Below are 16362 nucleotides of genomic sequence, written 5' to 3' on the forward strand. Positions count from 1 at the left end.
GATTAAGGGGGATCTTAAACTGAAAAATCAAAATAACAAGGCAGGGTAACAGGTATACGGGAACTCTGCACTTTCTGCCCAGTTTTGCTGGGAACCAAAAACTGCTCTAAAAAATAAAGTCTATTTGAAAAATAAAAATAAAAACATAAAATGTACATGTATTTGCCTTTAGTGTCTGCTTTCCCCACTACATCCCCCGCTAGAACGCAGCCCCAGGCAGGCAGGGAACTGGAACTTATTGCTGTACCTCCAACACCAACAATGTCTGGCATCAAAAAAAGGTGCAATTACCTGCTCACTTTCTAAAAAACACATGCACCTCAAAACACTCCAGGTATCACATTCCATTACCAAGACAAAATACAAAAACAAACCACTTAAAATTTTTCGACTCACCTGGCTCATTCAGAATATTCACAACCAAGCAGCTCAGTACACACAAAAAATATACTAGGTCAAGTCCTTAGCCTTTGTAACCAGCTCTCGTCTAAATTAGAAATAAACTGGGGATATCAGTGATTGCAATATGCATCATCTAAGTAACTGTCTAATTTAACTTCCAAGCCAAAAGGCAGATGACATACTTGCCATGACATCCCCAAGGACAGCTCAGAGAGAAGTGCACATCAGTGCTCTCCAACAGTATTTTCTACAACAAAGAAGATGTTCTCCATCTGTGCTGTCAAATATGGCCCCATCGGCTACACGTTATCTACTGAGCACCTGAAAAATGTGGCTAGGATCTGACTTTTTAGTTTTATTTAATTTCAATTTCAATTTAAATAGTGACAAGTGGCTAGAGGCTGCCGCCTTGGGCAATGAAGATCTACAGAATAGACTAGAGAGAAACAAGGACAGGAAGGCACAGCACATAGGCAGGAATCAACCATGCGTTTTACCCCAGTCTAAGAATAAACTGGCAACTGCCAATCCTATTACCATGCACTTTTAACCCATTCTTGGTGGATCTACAACATAAGCATTGTGGAGGCCTTCACACATTTCACCTCCTTCTCTGGTTCAACTATCAGCTCTAGGGAAGTGAAAACTTCCCAAAACTCTATTCTGTGCAGGATCTAATTTCACTTTCGTAACTGAATTCAAGATGAGAAAAGCACACCAGAAACTGACATACTGTAATTGACTATCCTTCAGTTAAAAAATAAATTAAAAAAAGAAAAGCACTATGCAAAGGCCACAGAGAAAAAAAAGCAAGTCACAATCCTTGTTCTGAGTTTACAAAAGAGAAAAGTGCTGTCCAACAGGACTTTCTGTGAAGAGGGAAATGTATGTCTGCTCTGTTCACATACAGGAGCCGCTAATGGCTACTGAACACAAATGTGGCTAGCACATTTCAAGGAACTGCATTTTAGTTTAACTTTCATTTTAATTAAAGTCACACATAGGTGATGGCTACTATACTGGACAACACAGGTGTATAAGACAACAGACATGAAAAATCATCAACCAGCGCAAAAGAGCGTTAAGAACCATAAAGGATTAAGTGTTCTGAAGGTTGAGTGGGGAAAGCAAAAATTCAATAGAGGAGAGGAATGGTCAGGAAAATTTTGGATTACAGAGGTGGTATTTTCAATAAGCCCTAAACAACAGACAGGACCTTGAAAAGCCAGAAAAATTAGAAAATGCAACATGCGCTTTAGGGACATGGTCCAACTGGGCTTATTTGGAGCTTAGGCTAGTGTAGGGAATCAGCAAAGACAGCAGTGGGGACACAGGTTAAGCTGGAACCATCACGTGGAGATCCTTAAACGTGGGGCTGAGCAGGAGATGTCACTTGGGGGGCAATGAAGCCAATGAACAGCACAGCAGTTAAACACAGGAGTTATCATTTGATCTGGCACTTCCACTCCTAGGTATACACCTGAGAGAAGTGAAAACACACATCCACACAAAGACTTGTACATGAACGTTTGTAACAGCATTATTCATAACAGCCAAAAATTGTAGACAACTCAAATGAAGCACTGAAGGCTGTCCTTTAATGACCTGACATATAGTCTAAACCAGTAACACAATCCTCTATCTGCCGCTAAAAAAATGTAGAGTTGCATTTGAATTCTGAATACCGTAAGTTCCAAACAACCTAGAAGTTGTATTTCCTAAAAGCATTTATACTTCCCAAGAGGTTAATATGTATGTCCTGAAGTGATTAAAAAATCTTACTGAATTAAAAACTATAGGTTAAAAAAAACAGGATTAATCAAAGAAAATGTTGCAGTTTCCTCTCCAATTCAACAAAACGGCTTGCACAAGGTCTGTGAACTAATGTCAAACAGCTTCTTAAGTCATTTGTTCAAATGATGAGAGACTTCCCCCAGGTTGTGTGCCTTCAGAGCAGGGAAAAATGCCTTACTCGGCCCTGGCCCCTGCATCTCATTAGCACTTGGCAGACAGAGAGCTCATAAATGTCTTCTGAATGTTCTTTAACAAAAGAACTGAAAACAGAAAATACAGAACTCTTCATAGAAATAAATATCCAGTTGAGATATTTATTTAAAATCTAATTCAGAATTGTTGAAACACATCTGTTTACTGATTAGTGGATATGAAAGCTGAACTCACTGACCAATCTTAACATCACCAAGAGTCACACTACTTACTGTGGCATCCTCCTATGAGGTGTTACCCTGCATCATCTGAGGCGTGCTGCCACCAAACATTAAAATCTGAAGCCACTGGAGCCTATTCAGCTAACTCCCAGGTGATAGGAAGAGACAGGAGTTGGAGGCATTTGCTGAACACCATGCGGCAATCACGCAAAGCCAAAAGGATGTATTCTAACGGCCAAGAGACCCAGCTTCTTCAGTAAGTGGTCTGGAAAAAGGTGAAGGGTAGGGAGGAGCATTCTAGATTAAGACAAAATTTGACATAAAGGCCAAAGGAGGCTTTTGTCTGGGTCCTGATTTAGATGGAAAAACCTGTAAAAAGATATTTTAAGGATTTGGGGGGATACAACTGAATACAGGCTAGGTAGGTATCAAATGGCATTAAACAACTATTAATTCTGTTCTGTATGGTAACAGCACTTTTGTTATGTAAGGCTTTTTGAAGTCCATATTAAACCATTTGGGTAAAAAAAGCATGATGTCTGTAACTTAAAAATATTTCTACAAAAAAGGGAAACTACAGCAAAATGCTAATAATTGTTACACTGAGATGTTGGGTATGCTGTATTGTCACACTTTTTAAATAATGAAAAAATAAGGGAAAAAACCCACTATTACCAGTCTATCTGGGATTCTAGTGCCACTGGCCACCCAGAAACCACCAATTTCCAGGTCCGATCTGGTGTGGGCCAAGGATCCCAATTCCAAGGCTGGATCCAGAGGACATGACTTTGGGCATGACTTTTTTTTTTGTTTAAGTTTCCCATTTGTAATGACTCAAATGTCAGAATTTCTATGGGCAATTTGACCCCTGCAGCAAAATAGATAAATCTCAAGATTTATCTTTAAAAAAGATGATAGCAAGATTATTACTGTATAGCACAGGGAAATACATACAAGATCTTATGGTAGCTCACAGCAAAAAAAAGTGTGACAATGAATATATATATGTTCATGTATAACAAAAATTGTGTTCTACACTGGAATTTGACACAACATTGTAAAATGACTATAACTCAAAAAAAGTTTTAAAAAATAAACTAAAAAAAAGATGACAGCAAAAATTTCTCAATTTGAAAATTCAGTAACAATCAGAAGAAAAGTATGTTTAAGACCCCTCACTGTACTACTTTCTCTAGTTTCAAAACATACCATGACCTAAACAAAATTCCCACACAAAACAGTAATTCTAAAACTTGAAAGATCTTGCATACTGGTGTTTCGAATCAACAAAACTCATGTCAAAGGGCTCTCTCAGAGACAGCAATTTACAAGATAGAATTCCCTTTAGCACAATCAGCCCTGGAAATTCTCAGCAACGTCTGCATATAATAGGATAAAATTCTCAACTCCCCAAATTCTACCTTCACTATCAAGGTTTGCAATCTACTGGGGGAAATTCATATTTTTCTACACAGAACAATTGGAGAGACTGCAAAGATACAGACACAACGTGGAACACAGACATGAGGAAAGTAACTATTAACTCTATTACACTGGTGGACCGTCGTTTTAAAATTGCTCTCAACTGATCCAGGAAAACAAGCTGTTTATGTAAGACAAGTTTGGTACACAGGAATTTCCCTTTAAACTACAGAACCTATAAAGTTAAAATAATATTCTCTGAAAACTTAAGTTTTTTTCAAAATTCTAATTCTCTACTTCTGTGGCAGTAATCACACTACTCATTCCCCCAATGTTTGAAAACTCAAGTAATTTGGGGTTTTTTTGTTGTCTTGTTTATTTCGAATAATTCTGACATTACAATCCATTTCCATAAGATGGAAATGAGTTGAAAGGCAGTTGCTGAGCTGCATATTACTAAGAATCCTCACAAATGTTATCAGGTCTGATAGGAGGGCAGAGGCGGCAGGAGCAACAGCAGCAGATCGATGCTGTTTCCCCCTCCCTCCTGGGTTGCGGGCACTAGCCTTTCGCACGCCCAACCAGCCCAATCCTTCCACTTTCCCAACGGGCACGACGCAGGCAAAGGGGACACTACTCGCTGGGCATTTCTGGTGACTGCTGGACAACGAACACCGAGCAGAACCTAGAGGAAGTCCGCAGTTTCCAACTCTTCAAGCCAGACCTTGGCTTCCAGTTAGTCCCAAACATTCGTACTAAAAGCAAGCCTGCTTTACACAGTTCTTTCACAATGTACACCGCAGCACCTTCAACACTGGAAAAATTAGCCTTGAGCTGTTCAATTCTTGGCTGTCAAAGCCAAGTATGCCACTCCTTGTCTACTTACCAAAGTTTAAAAATATGTTCTACTATTATTGCTAAGCTTTTCACAGAATCCTTGAGAAAATAATCTAAAATGACACAAGAATGGTTTGAGAACATAATGAGTAGGAACTAGACAAACTTTTTCATTTAAAAAATTGTCTTGCAGGGCAAAACAGTCCAAAATACTTTTACGTATGACTTTAATGAAACACTATCAGATGCACACTTATACACACTATAAAAGAGAAAGACCGGGTCTGTGGACACTTTATAAAAGCGCACCTCTTTCAAACTTAACCTAGACTGGGCCACAATAATTAACTCATCTCGGAATACATAATTAATCTCTGATGAAAACATTAACAAGCCTTTCAAGCTGGAGGGGGAACACCAAGCTTCCGCCAAGCAAATAGATTCATGTTTACTCTGCGGGTCGACAAAGTGAAATAGTTTACACACTGCAAATGATTAAAATCTTAAGAATCCTAGGGCTAACTTACAGAACCAACCCACTCCTCCCCTATTTTCCTCGTTTTCCCGATCTGATCACCTGGACCTTAAAAAGGGCCCCGAAAACATTCTTGTGCAAGGAATGCCTCTCACCCGCCCCGCGACCGCGTTCCCGCCGCCCACACCGCACCTGCCCGCGCGCCCGGCCGCCCGGCCGCCCGGCTCCGCCTCCCTCGGGCCTCACCGGCCCGCCCGGCCCCGCGGGACAAAGCACCGCCGCGGGCCCGACCTTGGCGCCGCCCAGGTCGGCCACACAAAGCGCCGCACTTCCGGCCGCGCACGCCGCCGCCGCCGCCGCCGAGCCCGCCGCCTGCCGCCCGCCCCGCCCGCACTCACCGCGCCGCGCCGGCGGCCTGGGCCTCGGTGACCAGAGCTCGCCGGCCCGGGGCGGGCTCGGCGGTGGGGCTCGGCGAGGGGCGCGCGCCGCGGAAGCCTGCTCCTATGCGGGGCTGAGCCGCGAGGCCCGGTCGCCGCCGCCGCCGCCGCCTCCCCGGCCCGCGCTCCCCACTCCCCGGCTCGGCCCGGCCCGGCCCGCCTCTCCGCAGCCCGCGCTCCCCGCCGACGGTGCGCAGCCGCCGAGCTCCGACCTCACTTCCGCCTGCGGCGCGCCGCGGCGGGGGCGCGCCGGCACGTGACCCAACGGCGCCTTCCGGGCTCGGGCGGTGCGCGCTCCCGCGGCGTCCGGCAAGCGCCGCGTCGGGGCGTCCTCTCGGGCCGCGCAGAGTGGCGACCCCCGGGCTGGGTTCCGGGGCCCGGCCTGTGGAGCGTGGAGGGCGGAGGGCCCGAGAGGTCAACGGCGCCCGGGGACGTCTCTGTGGACCTTTTGGCGTAAACGCTCCTGTGGAATGTTTTTCCTCGCGCTGTCCTTGCGCTCCTGGCGGTGGAGTGTGGAAAGAACATAGTGGAACATAATTCTAGGGTTTTATTGACTTCTGATCAAAACAGTGTATTCGAGTTCGTATTTTTAAACGGCCCCGCACTGCTGGAACCCTTGTGTAAATGCAGGCGCGGGCGGCGTGGGGGGCACTCTTCCTGGCCGCCAGGTGGTCTGGGAGGCCCCGCTGTCCTCCCGGACGCTAGCTGCTCGGCCTGGGATCGCAGGGGCTCGCGGAGCCGCCACGCTGCCGCGGGCTCATCGCTGTTCTCGGTGCTCTGCGTTCCTGAAGTCGCGTAAATAAATCATTTTACAAATGAAGAAATTAGGGCAAATGGAGGCTGACAGTTTTTTAACAGCATGCAACTAGGAGGAAGGGGATCCAGGATTGAAACCCCTACGTCTGGCTTTGGGGCACTTGCTCTTAAAAGGGGAGGTCTGGCTTTGTGCTTTCCCAGAACTGCTCTTGTTAGAGCAGGCACACATCTAGATATAAGCAGAGGAAGGGAGACCCAGGCCAAATGGCAGGAATTGGGCAGACAGGAGGGGCAGGGGCCAAATGCAGGAAATCCTACATCATGTAAGCACCAGGGGTCCCCGGGCAGAGAAAGAAAAACAGGAACCTCGGGACTGATAAGAAATCACACATTTTGGAGTGACAAGTGGCCTAGAGGCCGATTAAAAGAAGGTGAAAAAGGCAAGAATCTCTAGTGTCCAAATGTAACCTTTTGCTCATTATGCCCTCATTTCAATAAAATTAGCCTTGCAGATTAGAAGTATCCATCATGCACCAATGCCATGACACTCACGATCCAGTCTAAACACGAACAAAAATCTCTTTCCTTCAAGAAGGTGGAGTTGGGATGAATGTCAGGGGATACAACCTCAAGGCCTTCTCTCCCCAACGAGTATTCCACCCACTCGTTTTTACAGCTGATGTAACCAACTTGCCAAAGAATCTCAAGTGTAACTGCTCATCTGAGCCTGCTGGCTTTCCCCTTGAGAGTGTACCATCCATCCCTTAATAAATCCCCATTTTACTTTCTTGATCTCCATGTCTTGTCTCTGAATTTTTTCTGGGATGGGACTAGAACTTGGACACTGGCTATATCTACTGGCAACACGCTTACTGTCTGTAACATTAATGGGACCATAGGTTCCCTACCTGGGCTGAAAGCAAATGAGTCTGCCTTGGAAAAAGGGGAAGGAATCCTGGGATGTAGGGTTGGATAGGTCTTCCGGATGGGGCTCAGAGACAGCTGAAGGAGCCTGTGGGCCTGCACTCAGCAGGAAGACCCCGCACAGTCTGCCTTGCCCTGTCCAAACCAAGAATACCTGCTACTGTTTCTAAAGACTTGGCATCTATAAGATTTCAGCGCAAGTTAAAATACATGCAGAGGACTTGATTTTTGGCACACTGTAAGTGTTGATAGCTTTAAATAAAACTAGATGTTACTCTTTAAAACATATCCATTGGGATATAGACACCATGGTGATTTCAGTCCCACTATTTTCCATTTTAAGAATACATGAATGAGTTCTGTAACAGAACAAAATTTCATTTTGCATTTTCTCCTTAAACTCCTGCTTCCATACCACTGCCCCCACAGAATTTTACCCTAATATATTTTTGTGTTGAGCATCTTTCTTGTTTTATTTTAAATTACTGGTATCTGTCAGGATAACCAGAGAATACTTCAGTAACATGCCCCAAACCTCATTGTCTATACACAACAGAAATTTCTCACTTAAGTATCAGATCCAAAGCAAGGTGGGATCATCCAAAAAACTGCACAAACAATAAAAGAATTCAGCAATAAACGGCAGTCAAAATGAGAAAAAAATAGCTATCATGTATCTGAATAACAACTCATTAAAAGATATAATGGAAGAAAAGATCAACTTTATACAAGGTTACTTATAGAAAAATAAATAAACTAATATATAAATATAACAACATAATACGCAACGAACTTTAATAAGAATTGTGCAAGATCTATATGAATAAAATTTTGAATAACCACCAAATGGCACAAAAAACATTTAAACCCATGGAGAAAAACATATTTTTGGATAATTCTTCTAAATTAATTTATGTATTTAATACAACTCCTATCAAACAACAATAATTATTTTTAACTAGATAAAGTTATTCTAATTTACATATGAGAAAAAAATAAATAAGAAAAATCAAAAGCAAGAACATCTCCCAGGAAAATTTTGAAAATAAAGAGGAATAAGAAGAGGCTACTAGACCTACCAGATAAGAAAGCATATTTAAAAGCCTCAACCAATAAAGCAGTGTGTAACAGACCAATGAAACAGAACAGAAAATTCAGAAATACACCCAAATAATTTGGGAAACTGTATATCTGATAAAGGCAGCATCTCAAATCACTGGGGAGAAAGACAGACCATTCAATAAGTGGCATTGGGACAAAAATATAGCCATCTGAAAAAATATAAAATTAAATCTCTACCTTATATTATACCAGAATAAAATCCAAATCAAAAAAGATATGAATGCACAACAATGGAATCATAAAAGAGCAAGAAAGAAACATGGAAAAATTCTTTTTTAATCTTAGAGTGAAGAAGGTCTTTTTAAGTTCCTTTTCAAAATCAGAAGTCATGGCAGTGAAAAACGTTGGTTTGACAAAAAGCACCATGAGCATAGTCAAAAGACAAATGATTAACAAGTGACGATTTCGCTAAAAATCTGTTAAAATTTGACCACTGAAAATCTGTATTTCATTCATTCTGATTGCATTTGTTAGATTGCAGACAAGATTCATTTGTAAGTGTATTTGCATTTTCTCTTAACTGAATGATTTATTCATGTGTCTGTTACTGAAACACAGCCTCCATACACTGCATACCAAATTGAGACTCGAGGACAGAGTTTTGAATGAAGTAGAAAAGGCAGGCTTATTTGTTTGCCAGGCTAAGGAGGTCAAAGTGGGCTAAGCCTCTAAGACTGTGAGCCTGCAGGGGCGGGAAGGCAGGAGGCTTTATAGTAAAAGTTCAAGAGTTCAAGGGGCGGAGCCAGTGTCCAAAGAGATCACACACAGGGTAACAAACTATTGCAAAGTTGTTCTTGATTTTGCAGTTGCAGAAGTCCCCTTCCCTCTGCTGGGTAGGAAGTTCACCTCCAGCTTTGGGACTCTGTTAATATTCTTGTAACTAGAACAAAGGATGTGTAGAAAGGGGCTCCGCGGAAAACTCCTCTAGAGAAAAACCTGCACAGTTTAAAGTCAGGTTGATAAATGCTTTTAGCCTTTTAAGTGGACTAAGGCCTGGGACCTCCTCCTGCAGGCTGAGGCCTGCAGTTCAAACAACAGGATACAAGGAAACCACAAGGGGTCAAGACGAAGGCACTGGGGTCAGGAGAAGAGTACTTGGGGCAAAAGCAAGGCACTGAGCATGATTCCTCATACAACACCAGCACCACAAGGGCATAGGGTGGACCACTCAAGCCTCCTTCCTTTCTGGTCTAACCCTGGTCAACAAGAGCATGAGAAAACCCCTTTAAATCATCATACAATTAAGCAGTTACAAACACCACTACAGCTATCAGATGGTCAGAGATGACAATAGGGTCCTGCTTGATTACATATCCTTTGCTTGCTTTTGTATTGAAGTCAGTGTTTTTCTTGTCAAATATACATAAGCTGAGGGCTTAATAAGAAAATAACACTGCTTTCTGTTCACCATCTAGCTGGAGGCAGAGTTTTTGAGAGTGCAAAATTCTGTTTTGGTGCCACGCATTGGGTTACATACAGAGATCTACAGCTCTTCCCTTCCAAAGCCCTATTAAGATAAAAGAAAAGTCCTGAATGGCCCGGGAAAACAAGTTAAGGGCACTGTCAGTTAATTGAACATTTTGAGTCAGTTGAGTACAATAGAAAGCAACTGGGGTTGGAAGCTTCTGATTCAAGGTGGCAGAACAAGAACGCACTTTTGCCTTCTAGTTTCCCCTTAGACGTCCATGAAATGGACGATGGATGTTAAAAAGCAGTAAGCAGCACAGGGAAGGGAAGCAGCGGTAGATGCCCTCGTGGAGTGGGGAGGGAAGGGGCTCACTTTCAAGTGGAGGGTTCAAATAGGCAGGAAGAGCTGCACCAGAAAGGTGTGAGGGTGTGGAGGGGAAAGGTGGGAAACGGGCCTGCACACAGGAAGAGTGACTGGGAGACTGCCTGTGCCACAGCTGGACCCCATCTCTCTTCCCCATTCTTGTGTGCACATGCAGTTTCATTTTCACAGCGGCCAAAAACCCAGCTGCTCTCCTCAAATGAAATGGACTCAACTGAAGAAAGCCAAGCCTTCTCAGTAGATGTTGAGGGAAAATCTACTCAAATGTAAGTGCACAAAAACTCATTGTTTCCTGCACAGTAGAGGCAGGGCTTGCAGTTCCCTGCAGGAGGGGCAAAGGTGCATCACGCTGGGTGGAAGGGCTTCCTAGTCCCGAGGTGGCCTTTGGCTTGACTCACGCTCTGTTCTCGCTAGAATTAGACGTATATTGGGATGATTTGGGGTCCTGGTGAAGACTGTGGGGAGGTGAAGTCCTACCGCTCTATCCTAAATGGCACCCCTGCAGTAGGTAGGTAGATAGGTAGATAGAGAGAGAGAGAGATAAGAAACAAGTAGTTCAGTAAAGGCAAAAACATGAGCAGCTGTGATCCATTTAGAAGAGGTAAAGGAAATGGGAAATAAAAGAGTGTCTATTACCTCCTGATACTTGCAAGATTCTCATTCCAAATTATGTGGGACATGGCAGGGAGACATGACATTTTACTTCCCGTCCTATTTAAAGTTTCTTTTTTAACCACAAGAACTTACTACTTTCTTTTTTCAATAAAGAAGGCAGTACTAGAAAGTGAGGCAAAATAAAGGGAGTGGGGACAATCTGGTTGTCACTGGGTTAGACTGAGGTTGAGGACCACAAATTCTATGGAGCCAAGGAGCCAGGTGACTGATGGAAGCAGAGCCCCAGTGTGGTTCCTTGAAGCCCACTTCTCAGTATTGGCCACAGATCCAGTATTGGTGGATGTGGGGCTCCTCCAAAGTTAGCCTTCTCCCCACTGTATTATCTTGTCACCAAACTCAGACAGAAAGCCAATTTTACTACACTAGACAACTTATTAGTGGAGGCTCCTGCTCCAGCTCCTGGAACATCTACTTAACACCAAACTAGATTCAAGCATCACTCTTTCTTGTGGTTGTTAATGTGATTTTTAAGTTAAGTGTTAAGTGATTCATTAAAGAAAATTTGCAAAGTACAAATGAGTAGGAAAAAGAAATGTCATCCACAGTCCCGTCACTCAAAGACAATTTGTTGGTATATTTTTGGATCCTCCAAATCCAAGCCCTGAAAGATACCTAACACTGAAGGCAGCAGTTAGGGCTAGACTTGTGGCTTTACTTCGAGAGGGTCAGGAACCTTGCATTCAAGCTCATCCACAGGTGTTGGATCCAGGAAGAATTCCAGATGATTCCAGTCTCTGACCCCTATGCTAAGTTACACTCTCTTATAACATAATGGGTTGGAAAGCATCACAGTTCACCCCATCCTGCATTTCTTTCCCCAGAAAGGAGCTGGGTTTAGACAGAAGCCGTTACCATCAGAATTTGGAGTTTTGAAGCTCAGTAACTACAGGCCTTTCCCCCATTTTTTTTTAAAGTTTATAGAACTTTGTGTGTGTGTGTGTGTGTGTGTGTGTTAGAGAAAGGTCATTTACATACAACAAATCTTAAGTGTACAGCTTGATGAGTGTTCACTCATGTTGTAATAGGGGAGAACAAATCTGACTCCACATTAGATCTGTTACTTTAGCTCTAACTCTGTGCTCTGTTCCCTGTTCATGCTGGTTCTGCACCTTTTGTAAAAGGATGTTGCCTAGAGCCTGAAATAGACAGGACAGCCCATTCTCAAGGCTCTGATCTTTAAGGGTATAACACTTTCCCATTCGTATAAAGATAAAAAGTTGCAGAACAGAAAATAACACTCGTCTTGTTGGAGTTTACAGGGACACCGTGACCAGACTCTTTGTGGACAGCTGCAAGAACAAAGGATTCCGACACCAAGAAGTTTGCAATAACCAACTACACTTCCTCCTCTTCTTAGTATAAAAGGAGCCTGAATTCTGACTTGAGGAAGATGGTTCTCCAGAACATTAGTCTGCCATCTTCTCGGTCTATTGGCTTTCCGAATAAAGTCGTTATTCCTTCCCCCAACAACTCGTCTCCCAATTTATTGGCCTGTTGTGCAGTGAGCAGAGTTTGGATTCAGTAACAACAGGAACACGCGTATTCACCATTCAGAAGCAGGGCTGCAGGGAGGTTTCCTCAGGCCACTGCCCAGGCAATATACTTATCCTGCCCTCAGAGGCCCCACAGGGGCTTAAAAGCATCTTAATAATTTAGCAGTAAAGGTAATTGACATTTCTCTTTTCCCCTCCACTGTGTTTTTTTTTCTTTAATAAATTTTTGTTTTGTAATAATTTTAGATTTGCAGAAAAGTTACGAAGAAGTACAGTGGGGCCCTCTGTATCTGTGAATCCAAAGAGTCAACCATGGATTGAACACATTTGAAAAAAAAGAATCCAGAAAGTTCCAAAAGCAAAACTTGAATTTGCCATGCAAGCTGACAACTATTTATATAGCATTTACATTGAATTAGGTATTACAAGTAATCTACAAATGATTTAAAATATATGGGAGGATGTGCATAGATTATATGCAAATACTAAGCCATTTAATGTAAGGGACTTGAACGCCCTTGAATTTGGTATCCTGGGGGGTTGGGGAGCAGGGTCCTGGAACCATTCTATGAGGATAATGAGGGACTATATCCTTGACTTAGTTTCCCCTTACGTTAACATCTTACGTGACCATGGTACAATTGTCAAAACTAAAAATTCCTAATTACTATTAACTAAAATCAAGACTTTATCTGGAATTTACAAAGTTTTTCGCTAACATTTTTTTTTTCTGTTACAGGATCCCATCCAGGGCACTACCACCATATTGCATATGATTGTTTCTCAGCCTTTCTTTGTTTTTCACGACCTTGATAGTTTTTTAGGAATACTCGTGTGGTATTTTGTGGAGTCCCCTTCAGCTGGGATTTGTCTGAAGTTTTTCTCATAGTTAGACAGACTGGGGCTGTGGCTTTTTTGAGAATAAGACCGCAGGAAAAGTGACATTGTCATTATATCACGTCAAGGGTAAATACCCAACATGACATCACTATTATCGTTAACCTCGATCACGTGGTCGAACAGTGTCAGGTTTCTCCACCCGGAAGTTATTTTTCCCCTTTCCAACACTGTACTCTTTGCAAGAAGGTGACTATGCATAGCTCACACTAAGGGATGGGTTGGAGAGGGGATAAATATCCCCTCTGGATGGAGTATGCTTAATTACAGTTCCCGTATAAGGAAGATTTAGCGCTTCTCTCCAACAATGCATTTAATCATTACTGACAGCCGAATGGATTCTAGTTTACTTAATTTACAGTCTCAGTTTTAACTGTGCCAGGTTTGGCCACTGGAAGCTCTTCCAGGAACACTCCTGTGCTCTTTGACACGCCTTCCCGCTTTAATTCTGCAAGCATTTACTTACACGATGCTCCACACTCTGCGCTTTCCCTCCTAGTTCTAGAGACACTCTTCTCTAAGGAGCCCTGCCCGGCCCCTTTCATTGGACGGTGGTATTCAGAAGCGAGATCAGCTCCTTCTTAGTTGGAAGTGAAGCCTGTCCTCAAGCAGAGCCGCGGCGCACGGGCCCCGCACCCCTTCTCACGCCCCCGAGCCCCGCCCCCCGCCCACGGCGCCTCCGGGCGCGCCGTGCGCATGCGCGCCGGGCAGACGTGACGTCGGACGGAGACCAGGACGCCGGCGTGAGACAGACGAGCGAAGAGGCCGGCGGTGTCCTTGCGCCCCTAACCCGCTTCGGTGCCTGGCTGCCGGAGGCTTCGCAGGTGAATGTCCCTGTCCGGTCCGGGCGACACAGAACCCCCCGCCTCGGCCTGGCCCACCTACCCAGCCCCCCTCCAAGGGGACTCCTGGCCCGCGCCCTCCGCTCCCCGACCCCCGGCTTCGGTCCCTCCCCAGCCTCTCCTGGAGACGCCCGCCCGCAGTCTCCCACCCCCGCCCCCCCTTTCCTGGTTTCTCTCCAGCCTCCCTGGAGCCGCCGGCCCGCGCCCCTCCCCTCCCCGGTCCCTCCGGAGCCTCCCTGGAGCCGCCTGCCCGCGCCCCTCCCATCCCCGGCCCCCCTGGAGCCTCCCTGGAGACGTCCGCCCGCGCCTCTCCCCTCCCTGGTTCCTCCGGAGCCTCCCTGGAGACGTCCGCCTGCGCCCTCTTCTCCGCACCTCCCCCGCAGCCCCTTCCCACCCGCGCCCTTCCCCCCGTCCGCCGCCTCCCGTTTCCCGGTCCCTCTCGAGCCTCCTTTGGAACCGCCAGCCTGCGCCTGTCCCCTCTCCCGCTCCCTTCCAAGCCTCCCCAGGAGCGCCTGCCCGCACCTCTCCTGAACGGATTCTCCTCCGCCCATCCTCTTCCCTTATCCCATCCCTGTAGGGGGTCCCTCGGAGCCTCGCCTGGAGCAGACCCACCGCCCCCCGAGGCCCGCTCTCCTCCCCTGGCCCCTCCAGAACCTCCCCGGGATCCGTCAGCCCCGCTAGAGCGCTCCTGCTGCCGCCCCTCTTCCTGCAGGTGTTCCCCGCCGGCCAGCGGTTTTGCTGGCTGGGCGCGGGTCTCCTAGTGCGGCTCCGCCCCTGCGGTCCCTCTGGTCGAGGGGATTTGGGCTCCTGCTTCTCCTCCCTTAGGGAGTCCGGGATGGCATTGAAGCGTTGCGCTTCGGGGTGGGGCCCGCCTCCGCTTCGTTTCATCTATTCTTGGTTTTGTAGAGTCGTTAATTTTAGGTGTTTGCTTATATATTTTGTATCTTTTGATTCTCTCACCAGACTACATTGGAAACTCTGGAGATCAGGGATTTTTATTTGGTGTAAGAGTAGTGGTTTTTGTTTGTTTTTAACTCACAAGTAGAATAATTTACATAGAAGAGCCTTCATACATGACCAAATGGTAAAGTTCCAGTTTTTCAGGGCGAGTTGGGGAAAGGAATGAGGTGGGACGGTCACAGTGCAAAAAATCTAGGGGAACGTGGTTTAATTCCCAACGCCAGACTCGAGAAACTTTCTTTCTTTCTTTTTTTTTTTTGTGCCTTCTCTGACTAGGACAGGGTGGAGACACTGCCAGAGAGAGCAGCGCTTAACTCTAAAGGAAGGAAAGCTTCTGGTTCTTGGTGGTCTTTGACGAAACCAACACCAAAGCAGGAAGTGGCTTTAAAGTCACGCGGGGCATTAGGGCTCGAGCTGGGACCGGCACTGCTTGTTTACTTGCGGCCCTCAATATTTGTGTAACAAATTAATGACCGTAGGATCTGTGCCTATGTGCATGTACGTGGAACTACTCCTGCGACTGGTTGTTGTGCTCAGCAGTGTTCCCTGGGTCCAGGAGTTCCTAACCTTGGGCTGGGCATTGATACGTGGGTTTGAGAAGAGACCCTGTGGCTGGGCAGTGCTTGTCTAGGCTTCTCCTGTGCCTGGTGTTTAACTCTGTGATGATAGTGATTTCTTAACTCCCCCACCACACTGATCTTTGAGGGCAGGAATCCAACATATGTTGCAGGATTATCCTGGCAGATAACAGTGTCTGGCATGATATAGGAATATAGGTGGCCAGTAAATGCGTACTGAAAGAGGCTGCAGAGAACTCGGAACCTCCAATGAACGGTTCTTTCCTAACACTGTGTTTTGAATGGTGTTAGCACATTCTACAAGTATAGTTCCTGATAATCTCAAGGACTGAATTTGTGAAATATGTAGTTTAGTGGTATAGAAAGAACGGATACCACTCTTGAGACAGCCATATTATTCCTTGGGAAGAGAGAATTTTCTTGGCTCCTTTCAGAAGCTTTGCTGTACTTCCCAGCTTGCTATCCTATGTTAATATTTTGGTTCTTTTTTCTTTGTCTTTTTTCACTGGATATGTAAAGAAATTAAAGAGTTACTTTATTGGGGGAGGGTATAGCTCAAGTGATAGAGCACATGCTTAGCATGCA

At 45.2% G+C, this 16362-nt stretch overlaps 2 protein-coding genes across 7 annotated transcripts in view; one reads left to right on the forward strand and one right to left on the reverse strand.

The window, feature by feature from the left end:
* The window catches only part of FAM168B (family with sequence similarity 168 member B), a 37929-nt gene extending 23945 nt beyond the window's left edge, over positions 1-13984 (reverse strand). The window contains exon 1 of one of the 5 annotated variants that reach the window (XM_072960767.1): positions 13864-13984. In XM_072960767.1, the coding sequence (XP_072816868.1) occupies positions 13864-13942 (79 nt within the window). In that variant the 5' untranslated portion in view covers positions 13943-13984. Of the gene's footprint in view, positions 1-5496; positions 5628-5702; positions 5978-13863 lie in introns of those variants that run through there. The other 4 variants (XM_072960765.1, XM_072960764.1, XM_072960768.1 and 1 more) reach the window with 4 other exon arrangements.
* Positions 13985-14104: 120 nt separating this feature from the next.
* Positions 14105-16362, forward strand: part of PLEKHB2 (pleckstrin homology domain containing B2) — a 41827-nt gene continuing 39569 nt past the window's right edge. For both annotated transcript variants that reach the window (XM_072960769.1, XM_072960770.1), the window contains exon 1: positions 14105-14221. The gene's annotated coding sequence lies outside the window, so the exon portion shown is untranslated. The remainder of the gene's footprint in view (positions 14222-16362) is intronic.

Source organism: Vicugna pacos, chromosome 5, assembly GCF_048564905.1.
Source record: "Vicugna pacos chromosome 5, VicPac4, whole genome shotgun sequence".
Taxonomy (NCBI): Eukaryota; Metazoa; Chordata; class Mammalia; order Artiodactyla; family Camelidae; genus Vicugna; species Vicugna pacos.